The sequence below is a fragment of the Zalophus californianus genome, chromosome 16 (genome assembly GCF_009762305.2).
Source record: "Zalophus californianus isolate mZalCal1 chromosome 16, mZalCal1.pri.v2, whole genome shotgun sequence".
Classification (NCBI taxonomy): Eukaryota; Metazoa; Chordata; class Mammalia; order Carnivora; family Otariidae; genus Zalophus; species Zalophus californianus.
The window spans coordinates 15444702-15457688 of NC_045610.1; the positions used below are offsets into that span (position 1 = coordinate 15444702).

Genomic DNA, 12987 nt, shown 5'->3' on the forward strand with positions numbered 1-12987 from the left:
TTAAGATTTTATTTATTTATTTGAGAGAGAGAGCATGAGTAGGGGGAAGGGCAGAGGGAGAGGGAGAAGCAGGCTCCCTGCTGAGTGTGGAGCCCGACCTGGGGCTCCATCCAGGGACCCCAGGATCATGACCTGAGCTGAAGGCAGATCCTTAACTGAGCCACCCAGGCGCCCCTTAAAAACATTTTAAAGGGCGCCTGGGGTGGCTCAGTTGGTTGAGCAACTGCCTTCGGCTCAGGTCATGATCCCGGAGCCCCGCGATCGAGTCCCACGTCGGGCCGAGCCTGCTTCTCCCTCTGACCCTCTCCCCTTTCGTGTACTCTCTCTCTCTCATTCTCACTCTCTCAAATAAATAAATCTTAAAAAAAAACCAAAAAAACATTTTAAAGCACTTCTTGTGCTGTGTTCTTTTTCTTAAGTACTTTTTCTGTTTTTCTTTGTGCATTATCTTCCTTTTTTTTTAAGATTTTATTTATTTATTCATGAGAGACAGAGAGAGAGAGAGAGAGAGAGAGGCAGAGGCAGAGGGAGAAGCAGTCTCCCAAGGAGCAGGGAGCCCGACGCAGGACTCGATCCCAGGACCCTGGGATCATGACCTGAGCTGAAGACAGACGCTTAACCATCTGAGCCACCCACGCGCCCCATTATCTTCCTTTTCCAAAGCTATGGCTTTTTGTTTTTTTGTTTTTTTGTTTTTTAAAGATTCCATCCATTTATTTGACAGAGAGAGAGAGACAGCGAGAGCAGGAACACAAGCAGGGGGAGTGGGAGAGGGAGAAGCAGGCTTCCCGCAGAGCAGGGAGCCCGATGTGGGACTCGATCCCAGGACCCTGAGATCATGACCTGAGCCGAAGGCAGACGCTTAACGACTGAGCCACCCAGGCGCCCTGGCTTTTTGTTTTTGTCTTTGGTTTTCAAGGTTTCTCTGCCCCCTCTATGTTCTTTGTTTCCTCTGAGAATTCAGGGAGGGAACACCAAGGCACACCAGAGCCAAACTGGTGTTTTTTTTTCCCCCTCACTTACAAATAAGTCACCCGTTTTCAGCCCCAGCTGCACTCCCACCCTCTAAGGTACTTGGTGCTTCCAGTTCCTGAGCCTTTGGAGAACCTGCAGCACAAACAGGTCTGTCCTTCTTAGCTCTCCTCCTCACAGGCCCTTGGGTGTCAGTCCTGCTGCTCTGTGAATTAGTCACTAATCCACACATATTTCATCTTCCAGAATGTTGCTGCCATCTCTTATCTGCTGTTCTTGTTGCCTTCATGGTTTTATTTCTTTTGCTTATTCCTTTACTCTCATCGTAGTAGGGCTTGGGGGAGGAATAGCCGTAAATGCATGTTTACAATCTGCCATGATTAACTGAATTTGCAATAGGAATTATGACCCTTTTTCTTTGATTACCGCTTAGTAGCCTAGTGTGGGTGGATTTTTTTGTGTCACTATAAGGCCACAGTCACCACTACTGTAACTCTAGTCCCTATGGGAGGGTGGACTCACCATTCTTGGATGAGGCTCAAGGATTTGAGAAAAAGGGATCAAGAGATTAGTCCTTTGCCCTAAAAAGAAAAATGTCAGGAAATGTGTGCCTGTAGGAGAGCAGTGTCTGTCCATGTGTCTCCCTCCCTCCTTTCCTTTTTCTCTCCCTTCTTCCCTCTCTTTCTCTCCCTCTCACTCTTTTAAGAAAAAGACTCATAATCTCAAAGTTGGAAGAAGGCACCTTAAAGGTCACTTAGTCCAATTACCTGTCCAGTGCTTGAGTCTTCTCTGCAGCTTCCCCACTGGCCTGCACTTGATCACCTCCTATATTGGGGAACTCACTATCTCTTGAACATGGTGGTAATAAAAATATTTTTATTACTAATAGAGGCTAATATTTGAGGTCTTACTGTATGCCTGTAGTGTGTGGTCAGCATTTTCTGTGAATTATATCATCAAATCGTCATGTCTGCCTGTGCCAAAGTATTATTTTCATTTTATAGATCAGAGAAACTGAGGCTCAAAGAAGTTGAGGATACCTTCTAGTTCAGTGAACAAGTGCCACCTGGACCTTTGGCCACTAACTCTGTAGATAACCTGGGAGAAGAGAACTCATTTTAACTTTTAAGAAAACTTGTTTCCTGATTTGCTGGCCTCTAGAACATTTGCTTAAAACCAGCAGAGATACTGAGTGTCAGTTAGAGTGCATGATTAAGATTCTGCAGCATTTTCTTCCCCAGCCTTCCCTTGTGGGGCTTCCTTCTAAGTCCCTGTTGGCTCCGTGATTCCTCTGGTCCCTCCATAGCCCATCCCTTTGTGATGGAGCCGAGAGGCCCCATGACCCCCTTGCTCCGCTGGCCCACCTTGGGGGCTGTCTCTGAGCCTCCTTGTAGTCAGTCTCCCTGTCCACATGCTTGTGTGTGAATTTGCCTTGTCCTTTCTCATCTCCTGAGTCTTGATGCAGAGGTCCCTTGCTCCATCCTATGGCTTTCTGACAGATGGATGATGGATCACCATCATTTTTAGATTTTAAGTCTTAAAACTATGAACTGGTTACCCAAAGATTGTATAAGTGTCCCTGTGCAGTGAAATGCCTGGCAGGACACTAGATTTCTTTTTTAAAAGTATTAAAAAAAAATAAAATCTTCAAAAAAATCTAGAAAAATAAAAAATGGAAACCCTAAAGTTTCCAGTTTGGGGTAGATAAAAGTTTGGAGAGTTAAGCTGATAAAGAGAAGTCACTCAGTGTTGGGCCATGGGAGAGTAGGGAGTGAGGTTCCAGTAGCATGTGCAGAGGGCAGAGCTAGCTCATTGTGTTGAAGCTGAAGGATCCCTGTATGTGAGGAGGATGTTGTTCCATGAATTCTTAATTCTCTCTCATCTGCCCAGCAATGATTGACCCCAGGGCAGACTACCTGGAACATTGGCCAACATCCTGAAATACAGGAAGTAGCTTTATTTTCTTTTTAGGTACAATCTCATTTTTCAATAATAAGTATTGTATCAATAATGTATTAACATAGACATTAAACATTTTTTTTGGAAATAGTGAAAAGCAGAAAGAAATCTGTTGTACCCTGATTGTTTAAAGACAACCTCTAGGGGCGCCTGGGTGGCTCAGTCAGTTGAGCATCCGACTCTTGGTTTCGGCTCAGGTCATGATCTCAGGGTGGTGGGATCGAGGGTCTGGGATTGAGCCCTGCTCCTCGCTTAGCACAGAGTGTGCTTGAGATTCTCTCCCCTTCCCTCTGCTCCTCCCCCCACTTGCTGGCACTCGTGTGTGCTCTCTTTCTGCAAATAAATAAATAAATAAATAAATAAATAAATAAATAAATAAAATCTTTAAAGACAACCTTTAAAACATTTTAAGTCTTTCTATACACTTTTACTTAGTTATAATCATACTGCATGGGCCAAATGGGTATCCTACTTTTTTCTCTGAACATTGTATCTCTGAACATTGTAACAAATATATAACATTATAACAAATACAGTTTCCCACTAAAAGAGTTTCTTCACATACACGTTTCTGACCGCAGCATACACATATTGCTCATACTCTGTCATTGCCCTGTGTTGGATTTTCCTTCATGTTTCCAGGTTCTCACCGCTACAGATAATGCCGTGATGAAAATTTTTGTGCGCTTATTTTTTTGGATTACTATTTGGATTTGGATTAAGATTATTTCCTTAGAATAAATTCCTACAAATGTAATTAGAGAATATAAGACTCTTATTATTTATTACCAAATTTCTTTTCCAAAGGGCTTTTTTTTTTTTTTTAAGATTTTATTTATTTATTTGACAGAGAGAGAGAGAGCACAAGCAGGGGGAGCAGCAGAGGGAGAGGGAGAAGCAGGCTCACCAAGCAGGGAGCTGGATATGGGGCTCGGTCCCAGGACCCTGGGATCATGACCTGAGCCTAAGGCAGACACTTAACGACTGAGCCACCCAGGCACCCCACCAGAGGGCTTTCTAAAGAGCTTCTAAGAACAGTTCTGCATGTGCCTCATATTTGTTCCTTCAGGACTGCTAGGTCTGTGGTTGCTTTTCAGTGTCTTAAACTGATTTTTTTTTACTGGTTTTATTTTTTTATTGAAATTTTATTTTGAAATGATTGTTAAGATTCCTATGCAGTTATAAGAAATAATACACAGAGATCTGTTTCTCCCAATGGCAACATGTTGCAAAACTATACCCGATTGTTATCACCATCAGGATATTGACATTGATACTTTTACTAGGTGTGTGTGTGTGTCTGTGTGTGTGTGTGTGTGTGTGTGTGTGTGTGTGTGTGTTTTGTAATCAAAGGAGTATTTCGTACTTCCTAGTAAAAACAATTTTCAAAAGCTATAGAAAAATAGGGGCGTCTGGCTGGCTTATTTAGTAGAGCATGCAACTCTTGATCTCGGGGTTGTAAGTTCGAATTCCATGTTGGGTATAGAGATATTTATTTATTTATTTATTTAAAAGATTTTTAGTGATTTCTTTTTTAAAAGTATAATAAAATCTTTAAAAAAATAAAATAAAACCTTCAAAAAAATCTAGAAAAATAAAAAATGGAAGTCCATGTGTTCCAATCCCTGGCCTTATTCCCTAGAGAAAATCAGTTAAAAACAAACAAACCAAGATTGGAGTTTCTATTTTCATATTCCTTGACTATATGTGTATACATAGCCTGCAGTAGCTTGATCTGAGGAACAAACATGAGATAAAATCTCATGGTGTTCTATAGGCCCCAGGAAACAGAAAAAAAGATTCTCAGAGCATTTCATTATAAGAATGAAATAATGTATTTTTATTTCAGTGGCACCCTCTGAGGTGACCTTGTCTCTGAGAGTAGGGGAAGCCATCATGTTCCCTGATAGGAAGTTGCATCTTAAGCAGTAGGAAAACAGGACCTGGCTTTGCATTAGTAAATTAAAGCAAGGCTTTAAACTCTTAGGGTATACATGGATCTGGTTGAGGCCCACGGAGCTTTGCTTCCCTATATTAAATTTCAGCTTCTGGGACGCCTGGGTGGCTCAGTCGTTAAGCGTCTGCCTTCGGCTCGGGTCATGATCCCAGGGTCCTGGGATCAAGCCCCGCATCGGGCTCCCTGCTCAGCAGGAAGCCTGCTTCTCCCTCTCCCACTCCCCCTGCTTGTGTTCCCTCTCTCGCTGTCTCTCTATCTGTCAGATAAATAAATAAAATCTTTTAAAAAAAATTAAAAAAAATAAATCTCAGCTTCTTTGAAATTGAAAATTTATGTGGTCATTAGTGAGCACATTTAATGAGCACATCTTTGTGTTTTTTAAAAAAATTATTTTGAGCCAAGGTACGGAAATAACCTAAGTGTCCATCCATAGATGAATGGATAAAGAAGTTGGGGGGGGGGGTAATGTGTGTGTGTGTGTGTGTGTGTGTAAATAGAATGGATGGCATATCAGCCATAAAAAGGAATGAATCTTGCATCGTGACAGTATGGGTGGACCCTAAAGGGTATGATACTAAGTGAAACAAGCCAGACAGAAAAAGACAAATACCATATAATCTCATTTATATGTGGAATCTAAAACACAAAACAAATGAACAAACAAACAAGAAACAGAAATAGACTCATAAATACAGAGAACAAACTGGTGGTTCCCAGAGGGGAGGGGGGAAATAGGTGAAGGGCATTACAATGTACAAACTTCGAGTTATAAAATGAGTAAGTCACGGAATGAAAAGTACAGCACAGGGAATACTATCAACAGTAGTGTAATAACTTTGTATGGTGACCGAATATAACTACATTTAAGTGGCGAGCAATCCCTAGTGTTTCTAATTGTCGAATCACTATGTTGTTGTACACTGAAACTAACATAATATTGTATTATCAGCTGTACTTCAATTAAAAAAAATTACTTTGAAAGAGTTTCAAACTTAGAGAAAATGGCAAGAATACAAAGAACTCCTATATACCCCTTGACCCAGAGACCCCATTCCTTTGAAGCAGGGGATAGAGCCCCAGGGCCACACACTGCACCCTTCTAGTGTCTCTTAATCTGGAGGTTACCTCTGTCCACCTGAGGCACAACAAGGTATCACGAGCTCATCATTTTCTTTCCATGACACAGCCCTGGGACCAGCTGTATCTCTAAGGAGTCCTGGTTCCTTTCCATGGAGGGGGCTAGGTGTGCTCATGACTGCTGGGGTGTTGCTGCCTCCAGGCCTTCTCATAGGACAGAGCTGGGGAACTTTTACACCTATGGTTATTTCTCCCTCCATCTTACATATTATGTTCACACGAATACTTGCAACACTACAAGGTCAACTTTTGTCTTTCTAAAAATACGACAGTGCAGGGGCGCCTGGGTGCCTTGGAGGAGTGTGTGACTCTTGATCTTGGGGTTGTGAGTTTGAGCCCCATGTTGGGTGTAGACACTACTTACAAATAAAATCTTTAAAAATAAATAAATAAAAATATTTAAATTAAAATTAAAATATAGTGTCTTTATCCTTTTTTTAAAAGAATTTATTTATTTTGGGGTGCCTGGGTGGCTCAGTTGTTAGGCATCTATCTTCAGCTCAGGTCATGATCCCAGGGTCCTGGGATCGAGCCCCACATTGGGCTCCCTGCTCTGCGGGAGGCCTGCTTCTCCCTCTTCTGCTCTGCTCCCCCCTTCTTGTGTTCCCTCTCTCGCTATGTCTCTGTCAAATAAATAAATAAAATCTTTAAAAAAATATATATTAACAGACATTAATTGACAGATATCTGAAGTTAGAGGAGGAATAAAAATCAAAAGCTCTCCCATTCACGGGGTGCCTGGCTGGCTCAGTAGGAGGAGCGTGCAACTCTTGATCTCGGGATTGTGAGTTCTGGCCCCACGCTGGGATAGAGATGACTTAAATGAATTAAAAAAAAAAATGCCATTCATGAAAGTGAGTTTAGAGCAGTTCTACAGGTGGAGCTAGCAATGAGCACATACTGGCTTGGTGTCAGCAAATAGACCTTCCTGTTGGGCGCAGCAGGTCTTTGCAGGGGATGATGAAAAGTGAGGCTTGTAAGACCGATTTTATGACTCACTTACTGTCTGTATCCTGTAGGTTCTGACATATCAGGTCTGGGGCCTAAGAATCTACAAGTAGCCCGGACAATTATTTTGCTCAAGTAGGAAACTCAGGCCTAAAAGACCAACCTAAGACATTTGATGTACTTCTGGTAAAAGTTGTCAATATGGGGGTGCGCCTGGGTGGTTCAGTCGGTTAAGCGTCTGCCTTCGGCTCAGGTCATGATCTCAGGGTCCTGGGATCGAGCCCCGCATCGGGCTCCCGGCTCCGCGGGAAGCCTGCTTCTCCCTCTCTCACTACCCCTGCTGTGTTCCCTCTCTCGCTGTGTCTCTCTCGGTCAAATAAATCATACAATTAAAAAAAAAAAGTTGTCAATAGGGAGTGAATATCAGAACCTCCACAAAGGAGCAGATTTTTTTTTTTTTTTTTTTTTTTTTTACCATGCCCAGTTCCCCATGGATCACTGATTATAATAGTTGGGGGGAAGCAGGAAGTGTGAACAATGAACAGGAGTTTGAAATGTGGCAGGAAGAGTATTTTGAAAGTATTTCCTAGTGGAGAACTACTACTTCTGAGGTAGAATCTCTGCAAAACGCAGCAGTATTAAAGTTTTAGTGAATAAAACAACTCTGAGGAGGATGGTAGCGTAGAAGTCCAAGCTTTTCAGAGCTTGTGGACACACGCACCCCCTCTACTGCAGGATGCTGCAGAAATAGCAGAAAATGTGGCCTGGGTGCATACTCCATGCTAGGTACTCCCCACAAATATCTTTATTTAATTCTCAACAACCACATGATGTGGGTACTTTTATTATCTCTATTTTATTATTACAGAGACGGGCTTAGAGTGCAGTGAAGTCACTTGCTCAGGGTCACACAGTTGGTCATGGCGCCAGAATACAGTCCAGGGAGTTTGATTCCAGAGGTCATTCTCTGAGGTGCTCAAAATTTGTTGAATGAAGAAAGAATGAAAGTTGAGCAGAAAACTCATGGACAGTGAAGAAATATCGATGGGAAGTTAAACTACATGTGTTATAGGCATTCTGCAAATAGAATGGAACTTTCAGGTTGGAAAAGATTAGAGAGATCACCTCCACGCTACCCCCACAAGAAGTTGTGTCCACTTCTGCCTGGAAGGTGCAGTTGACAGGGGCCACTCGGGGCTTCCAGAGAAGACCCACCCCATCCTGCTTTCCAGCAGCCGCGCACTTTTGCTAAGCTGAGATCTACCCACTCTGCTCTTTGAACCCCTGCCTTCTTGTGCCACACTCTGCCTACCTGATTGACTGTGCAGAGCCTCTCAGCAGAGCTCAGGAAAGGGGACTTGCTGTTCCCTCTGCCTGGACCACTTCCTGCACATGCCCCCTCAAATGAGCCACAGGACTTTCCCCCTCACTTCCTTCGCCGGGTCTCTACTCAACATCACTTACCAGAGAGGCCTTCCACAGCCCACTTCCCCAACGGTCATTCTCCATCCCAGCAGCCCCCTGTGCCCCCCGACATATATTGGTTTGTTCGTTCTCCCCTACTTTGCCCCAGAACGTAAGCACCAGGAGGAGAGACTTGGTCTGTTTTGGTTCACTGCCCAATCCTCAGGCCTGGAGCAGTTTTGTGCAGTTCCTAGCACAAAAGAGTTGCTTCATAGATATTTGTTGAATGAATGAATGGATGAATGAAGAAAGAGAGGAGCTTAAGAGCTGCACCCCAGCACTGGGACGCAGGGAAAGGAACAGAAATCATGGATGGTGGGACCAGTGACACGGAGCTATAAATGGTATGGCTTTGGCTGTATGTATGCAGAATTCTACTCTTCTGATTTGCTTTGTGCACAAAAAATGCTCCACCCTCTTTGTTGGCAGGACTGAAGAGAAGGCAGAATGTATTTGTGTTGGAGTTCCATCAGCAGCAAGAGCCTTCAGTTTTTCCTGTTTTTTTCTGTTCCAGATGAGACAAAAGGACCCAGTGAAAGGAATGACCGCAGATGACTAAAGGCACCCCTCCCCCTTCTGCACTGTATGTACTGAATCTCTCCCTTTGCATCTCATCAACGTGAAAATCAGTTTGGGTCCTTGGGGCCTCAGCAGCTCACTGTGGGGTCAGGAAATTTGCTTCATTCCTCGTCCTGTCCTCCAGTGATCCTGATGACTGCCATGCTAAACAGCTCTCAGGCTTCCATTGACAGATATTGTGACTATTAGACCAATTCAGGGACATGTGATCTTATAATGAACCACCCAAACAGACATATGGACCCACCCAATAGTGAGAAGTGGGGCTGCGTTGGGGCGGTAGACACAGAACTGAAGCTTATCTGCAACTAAATCCTCCTCCTCTCATAACTAGAGCCATTTCAAGTTGAAGCTGGCATTCAGGGGTGCCCCTGGTACCCCTGTGCCAAAGCTAGTTCCTGGCTCCCCACTGCTGGCATGCCCTGCCCTGCCCTGCCCTTGGAAAATGCTGGCCAAACAGCTTTTCCTCGGGTTCATCGTTTATCTGGTGCTTCATTTCCTTCCCCTTTAAAGCCTCTGATCCTATACTAAGTAGCTGTCCTCATCAGAGGCAGCCTCTTTCAGATGCTTGGAGAGTATTTCTGCCCAGGTCATAGGAGCAGGATGAGGTGTTCCTGTTTCACGATGCTGCTCTTTCCCAAGCCCTGTCCTTCCCAGGACCCTGCATACCTCCAGACTTGCTGATACTCCAGCAGCTCTCATTGGGCTTGGTCATGGAATTAAAAACCTGGCCCTGCTCCCCATTGGGCTCTGAGAGGAAATTATTTTATCAAGTAAACTCTGGTTGTCCTCTAACACTAAAGGGAGCTGAGGAGGCCTGGGGTCTCACCAGCAGTAATGCAAAGCTCTGCTGGCTCTCCCTGCCCCTTGAGCTTGAGAACTTCTGGCAGATAAAACAGTAGGACTGAGTGGACGGTTGCAGTGTCGGCTGCTTGGACCATCGTTTCCTGCCCCCACCCCCTACTGGCATCTTGGCTCCTTTTGAAATTCCACCATCAATGATTTACAGTGTGTTTCTATTTTCCTCTGTTGCTTCCTTAATAATTGTATTTCTCTTCTAGTTTTGCAAGACAGTGGTCAACAGGAAGGCCCAGCAGCTCCACCCTCCCAAGTGACAGGCCATCTTCGGACGCAGCCTTTCTGTGCCCATTCTTCAGGCAACTTTCGATCCCTTACTGTAGCTACTTCTAGATGCCCTTTAATATTGTGAACAAATAGACCGTCTGGTATTATGAAGCCTGTATGTGCGGGAGCCTGCTCCTCTGAGATATATGGCGTGTAGGTTGCTGTATTCACAGCTCCTCCCTCTCCAACCATTTTGTTCTCAACCCGTTTCTGTGTGTCGTCCCCCCCCCCCCCCCGGCCCTTTATTTCCAAGTGACATTTTTAGTCTTTCAAAATAGCTGCCTTTTGTGATGTGGTGATTTAAATGATTTAAGTTCATTTGTTTTCAACCTTGGGATAAACTGAGGTATTTTTGCTTCCTGGGCAGATCTTTGCAATTTTGAGTGCTCACCTGGGGAGAGATGAGTTAGAAATACAGTTTTTTCCTCCAGTTTCACGGAACAGCAGTGTGGCTTCATAACTCTGATCTCTGCTCTCAGTAACCCATTGTTAATGTGCCGTAGGCACCAAGGAAGTACCCAGGGCCCAGCCAGTCTCTGTTTTAAAAATGTAACAAATATAGATAACCCCTGCCCCAGGATCGCATCTCTGGTCACTAGTCTTAGAGACACCTGTGGCTTCTTGGCCCTCCTGTTGCCCACCCTGCCCGAACCTTGCAGAGCCCACAGTATGCCCGGGTCAGTTCTCCACCTGGAGGGACCTGTCCAATGTCCCCGTAGAATTGAGTCGGCCCCATATGTACTAATTATTCTGTTCCCCAGTCCCCCCCCACCAGGAGCTCTGTATGTCCATGCTCCGCTTCCCTTTTGGGCTGGTGCTGCCACTCAGCAATAATCCTCTTTTCTCTGTGCTTTCTTAGATTCCTGTCCTCTGTCTCTGAGGCTGGTCAGGACACAAGGGTCCTGATCTTTTCATGCTGCACAAAACGAGCATGCAAAAACCTTTTCCCCAGCAGAACATGTTCCCTCTTGTCTCCAGTTGCTGGAAAGGAATTTGGGAATCAGGAACTCAGCTCATCCCGCCCCCATGCTGAGTTCTGTCCTGGACAATCAGAAGCAAAAAGCAAGTAGTGATCATAGTATAGAACTCTACCTACCAAAGGAGGCCGGTGAAAACGTCCAGACTCCGGGGGAGGTAGAAGCTGCCGAGTGCTCCATGGTTGTATACAACTTGGCGGAAACCAAGTATGCCTTCCCAGCGGGAGAGTCTGAGATAGCTGTGGTGTCACCTGATATTTCCCAAGCCTCGTGAAGTATGTTAGCCAAGTGTGTTGTGATCCAAGCCCATGCTAGTCTGGGTGCAGTGGCTGATTAAGAGACCAAATCTGTGTTGGGGGAGCAAGAAGTAGGGTGGGATCATTTATCCTTATGTTGTCGTCAGTTTGTTTTGCCTTACCGATTTCTAAGTGCAATAAGGGAGTGTTTCACAGGATTGCACCTGTGACATCCTGATGGCTGCTTCCCTGTGACCCTCTTGGGGCAACAGCGGACAGACTCAGACCCCTCAGTGTGGTTGTCTCCCACCTCCACTGAGGCCTCTGTGGGACCAGGAAATGTCCTGTTACACCGTCCTTGCAGGCTCCTCACCTTGTGGGGTCTATAGTAATGGATCTGGGGCAGTTCAGTTGGTTATTAGGATTCCCAACTGCTGGTAGCATCTATTTGGGAAAGTGAAGCATTCCTACTGGAGAAAAATGTGTTTTCCTATAAGCTCTGTATTAGCTATAATTATATTTGTGCTTAAAGTTTTCCCTTCATTCATCAGCTAAATCCAGGTGTGGGTTATCCTGGGAGAAATGAACCATGATGTTCTAAGCAGTTAGGTGGATTGAGGGTCATCAGATGTTAGTTTCCTTGCCTCAGCTCTTCTCTGAGATCACACGTACCACTCCAACTCTGGTGGGCCTTGCTCTTTATCTGGCTTTTCTCTGGCTCCTCCCATCTCTACCTGTTGCCCCAGTTTGAAAGCGTCCACATGAGCTGAGCTAGAATTTCCTGATGTCAGCTGGATCTGGGGCTCCAGCCCACAGAAGCATAAGGAGGGGTGTCCCTGGTCTATTCTATCCCCACGGATAGCATTGCTGCTGGGCAACAGCGTTGGCTTTTAAGTATCCCCCTTACCTTCTCACCCACCTCCTGACTGGCACTGACTAGCACTCAAGAGGGGTTTATGATGAAAGGCTCAGCTCCGGGGGTAGTACCTGAGCGTGTGCCGTGCCCCTTCAGACCAGCTGCTTCCATCAGATTTCCAGGGTCGGAGTCGCGGTTTGAAGCAGCACTGCCTCTGTGAGGGGGCGGTGCTGGGCTCTGGCCTCACAGAGAGAGGTCAGGGACAGGGTCAGTATCGTGGGCATGTGTATATCTCCCCAAGTTCTCTTACAGTCCCTGCTGGGACTCCCTGACTTATTTTGGTTGGTTCCTAGTGCTACTTCTTTTACAAAATACACTTTGTAGAACTGATTAGATTACCTTGTTTATTTAATGTGAGTTTGTGCCTTTTTGTCTCAATCTTCCAAAACAGGTATATTGGGGGAAAAAAAGCAGTCTAATAAAATCCTAGACAGAGCTTTCCGGAGTCCAGCTTATTGGTGATGTCCATTTTACAACTTAGATATCCTCAAACTCTTGCTGCTGTCCTCTGTTTTACCAGGACTAGGAAAAAGTACAAGATAGCTCCAAAATTTTTTGCAGGTCGATTTCTGTAAATTAAAACATCCCCTTGTCATTTTACTTATGCAGACATCACGTATCTGAAAGTAATTTGGCCATTTTCTACTGGCAGAATTTCCTTTTTGCTTTTGTCCCCCCTCCCTCTTTTTTACTATCCTACCAAGCAAAACATTTATT

General features: G+C 44.8%; 1 protein-coding gene across 1 annotated transcript in view; it reads left to right on the plus strand.

Moving 5' to 3' along the window:
• The window catches only part of PITPNA (phosphatidylinositol transfer protein alpha), a 40555-nt gene extending 27849 nt beyond the window's left edge, over positions 1-12706 (plus strand). Inside the window, exons 11-12 of the mRNA XM_027568060.2 lie at positions 8952-9020; positions 10078-12706. Of these exons, the coding sequence (XP_027423861.1) occupies positions 8952-8996 (45 nt within the window). The 3' untranslated portion in view covers positions 8997-9020; positions 10078-12706. The remainder of the gene's footprint in view (positions 1-8951; positions 9021-10077) is intronic.
• Positions 12707-12987: the final 281 nt, after the last annotated feature.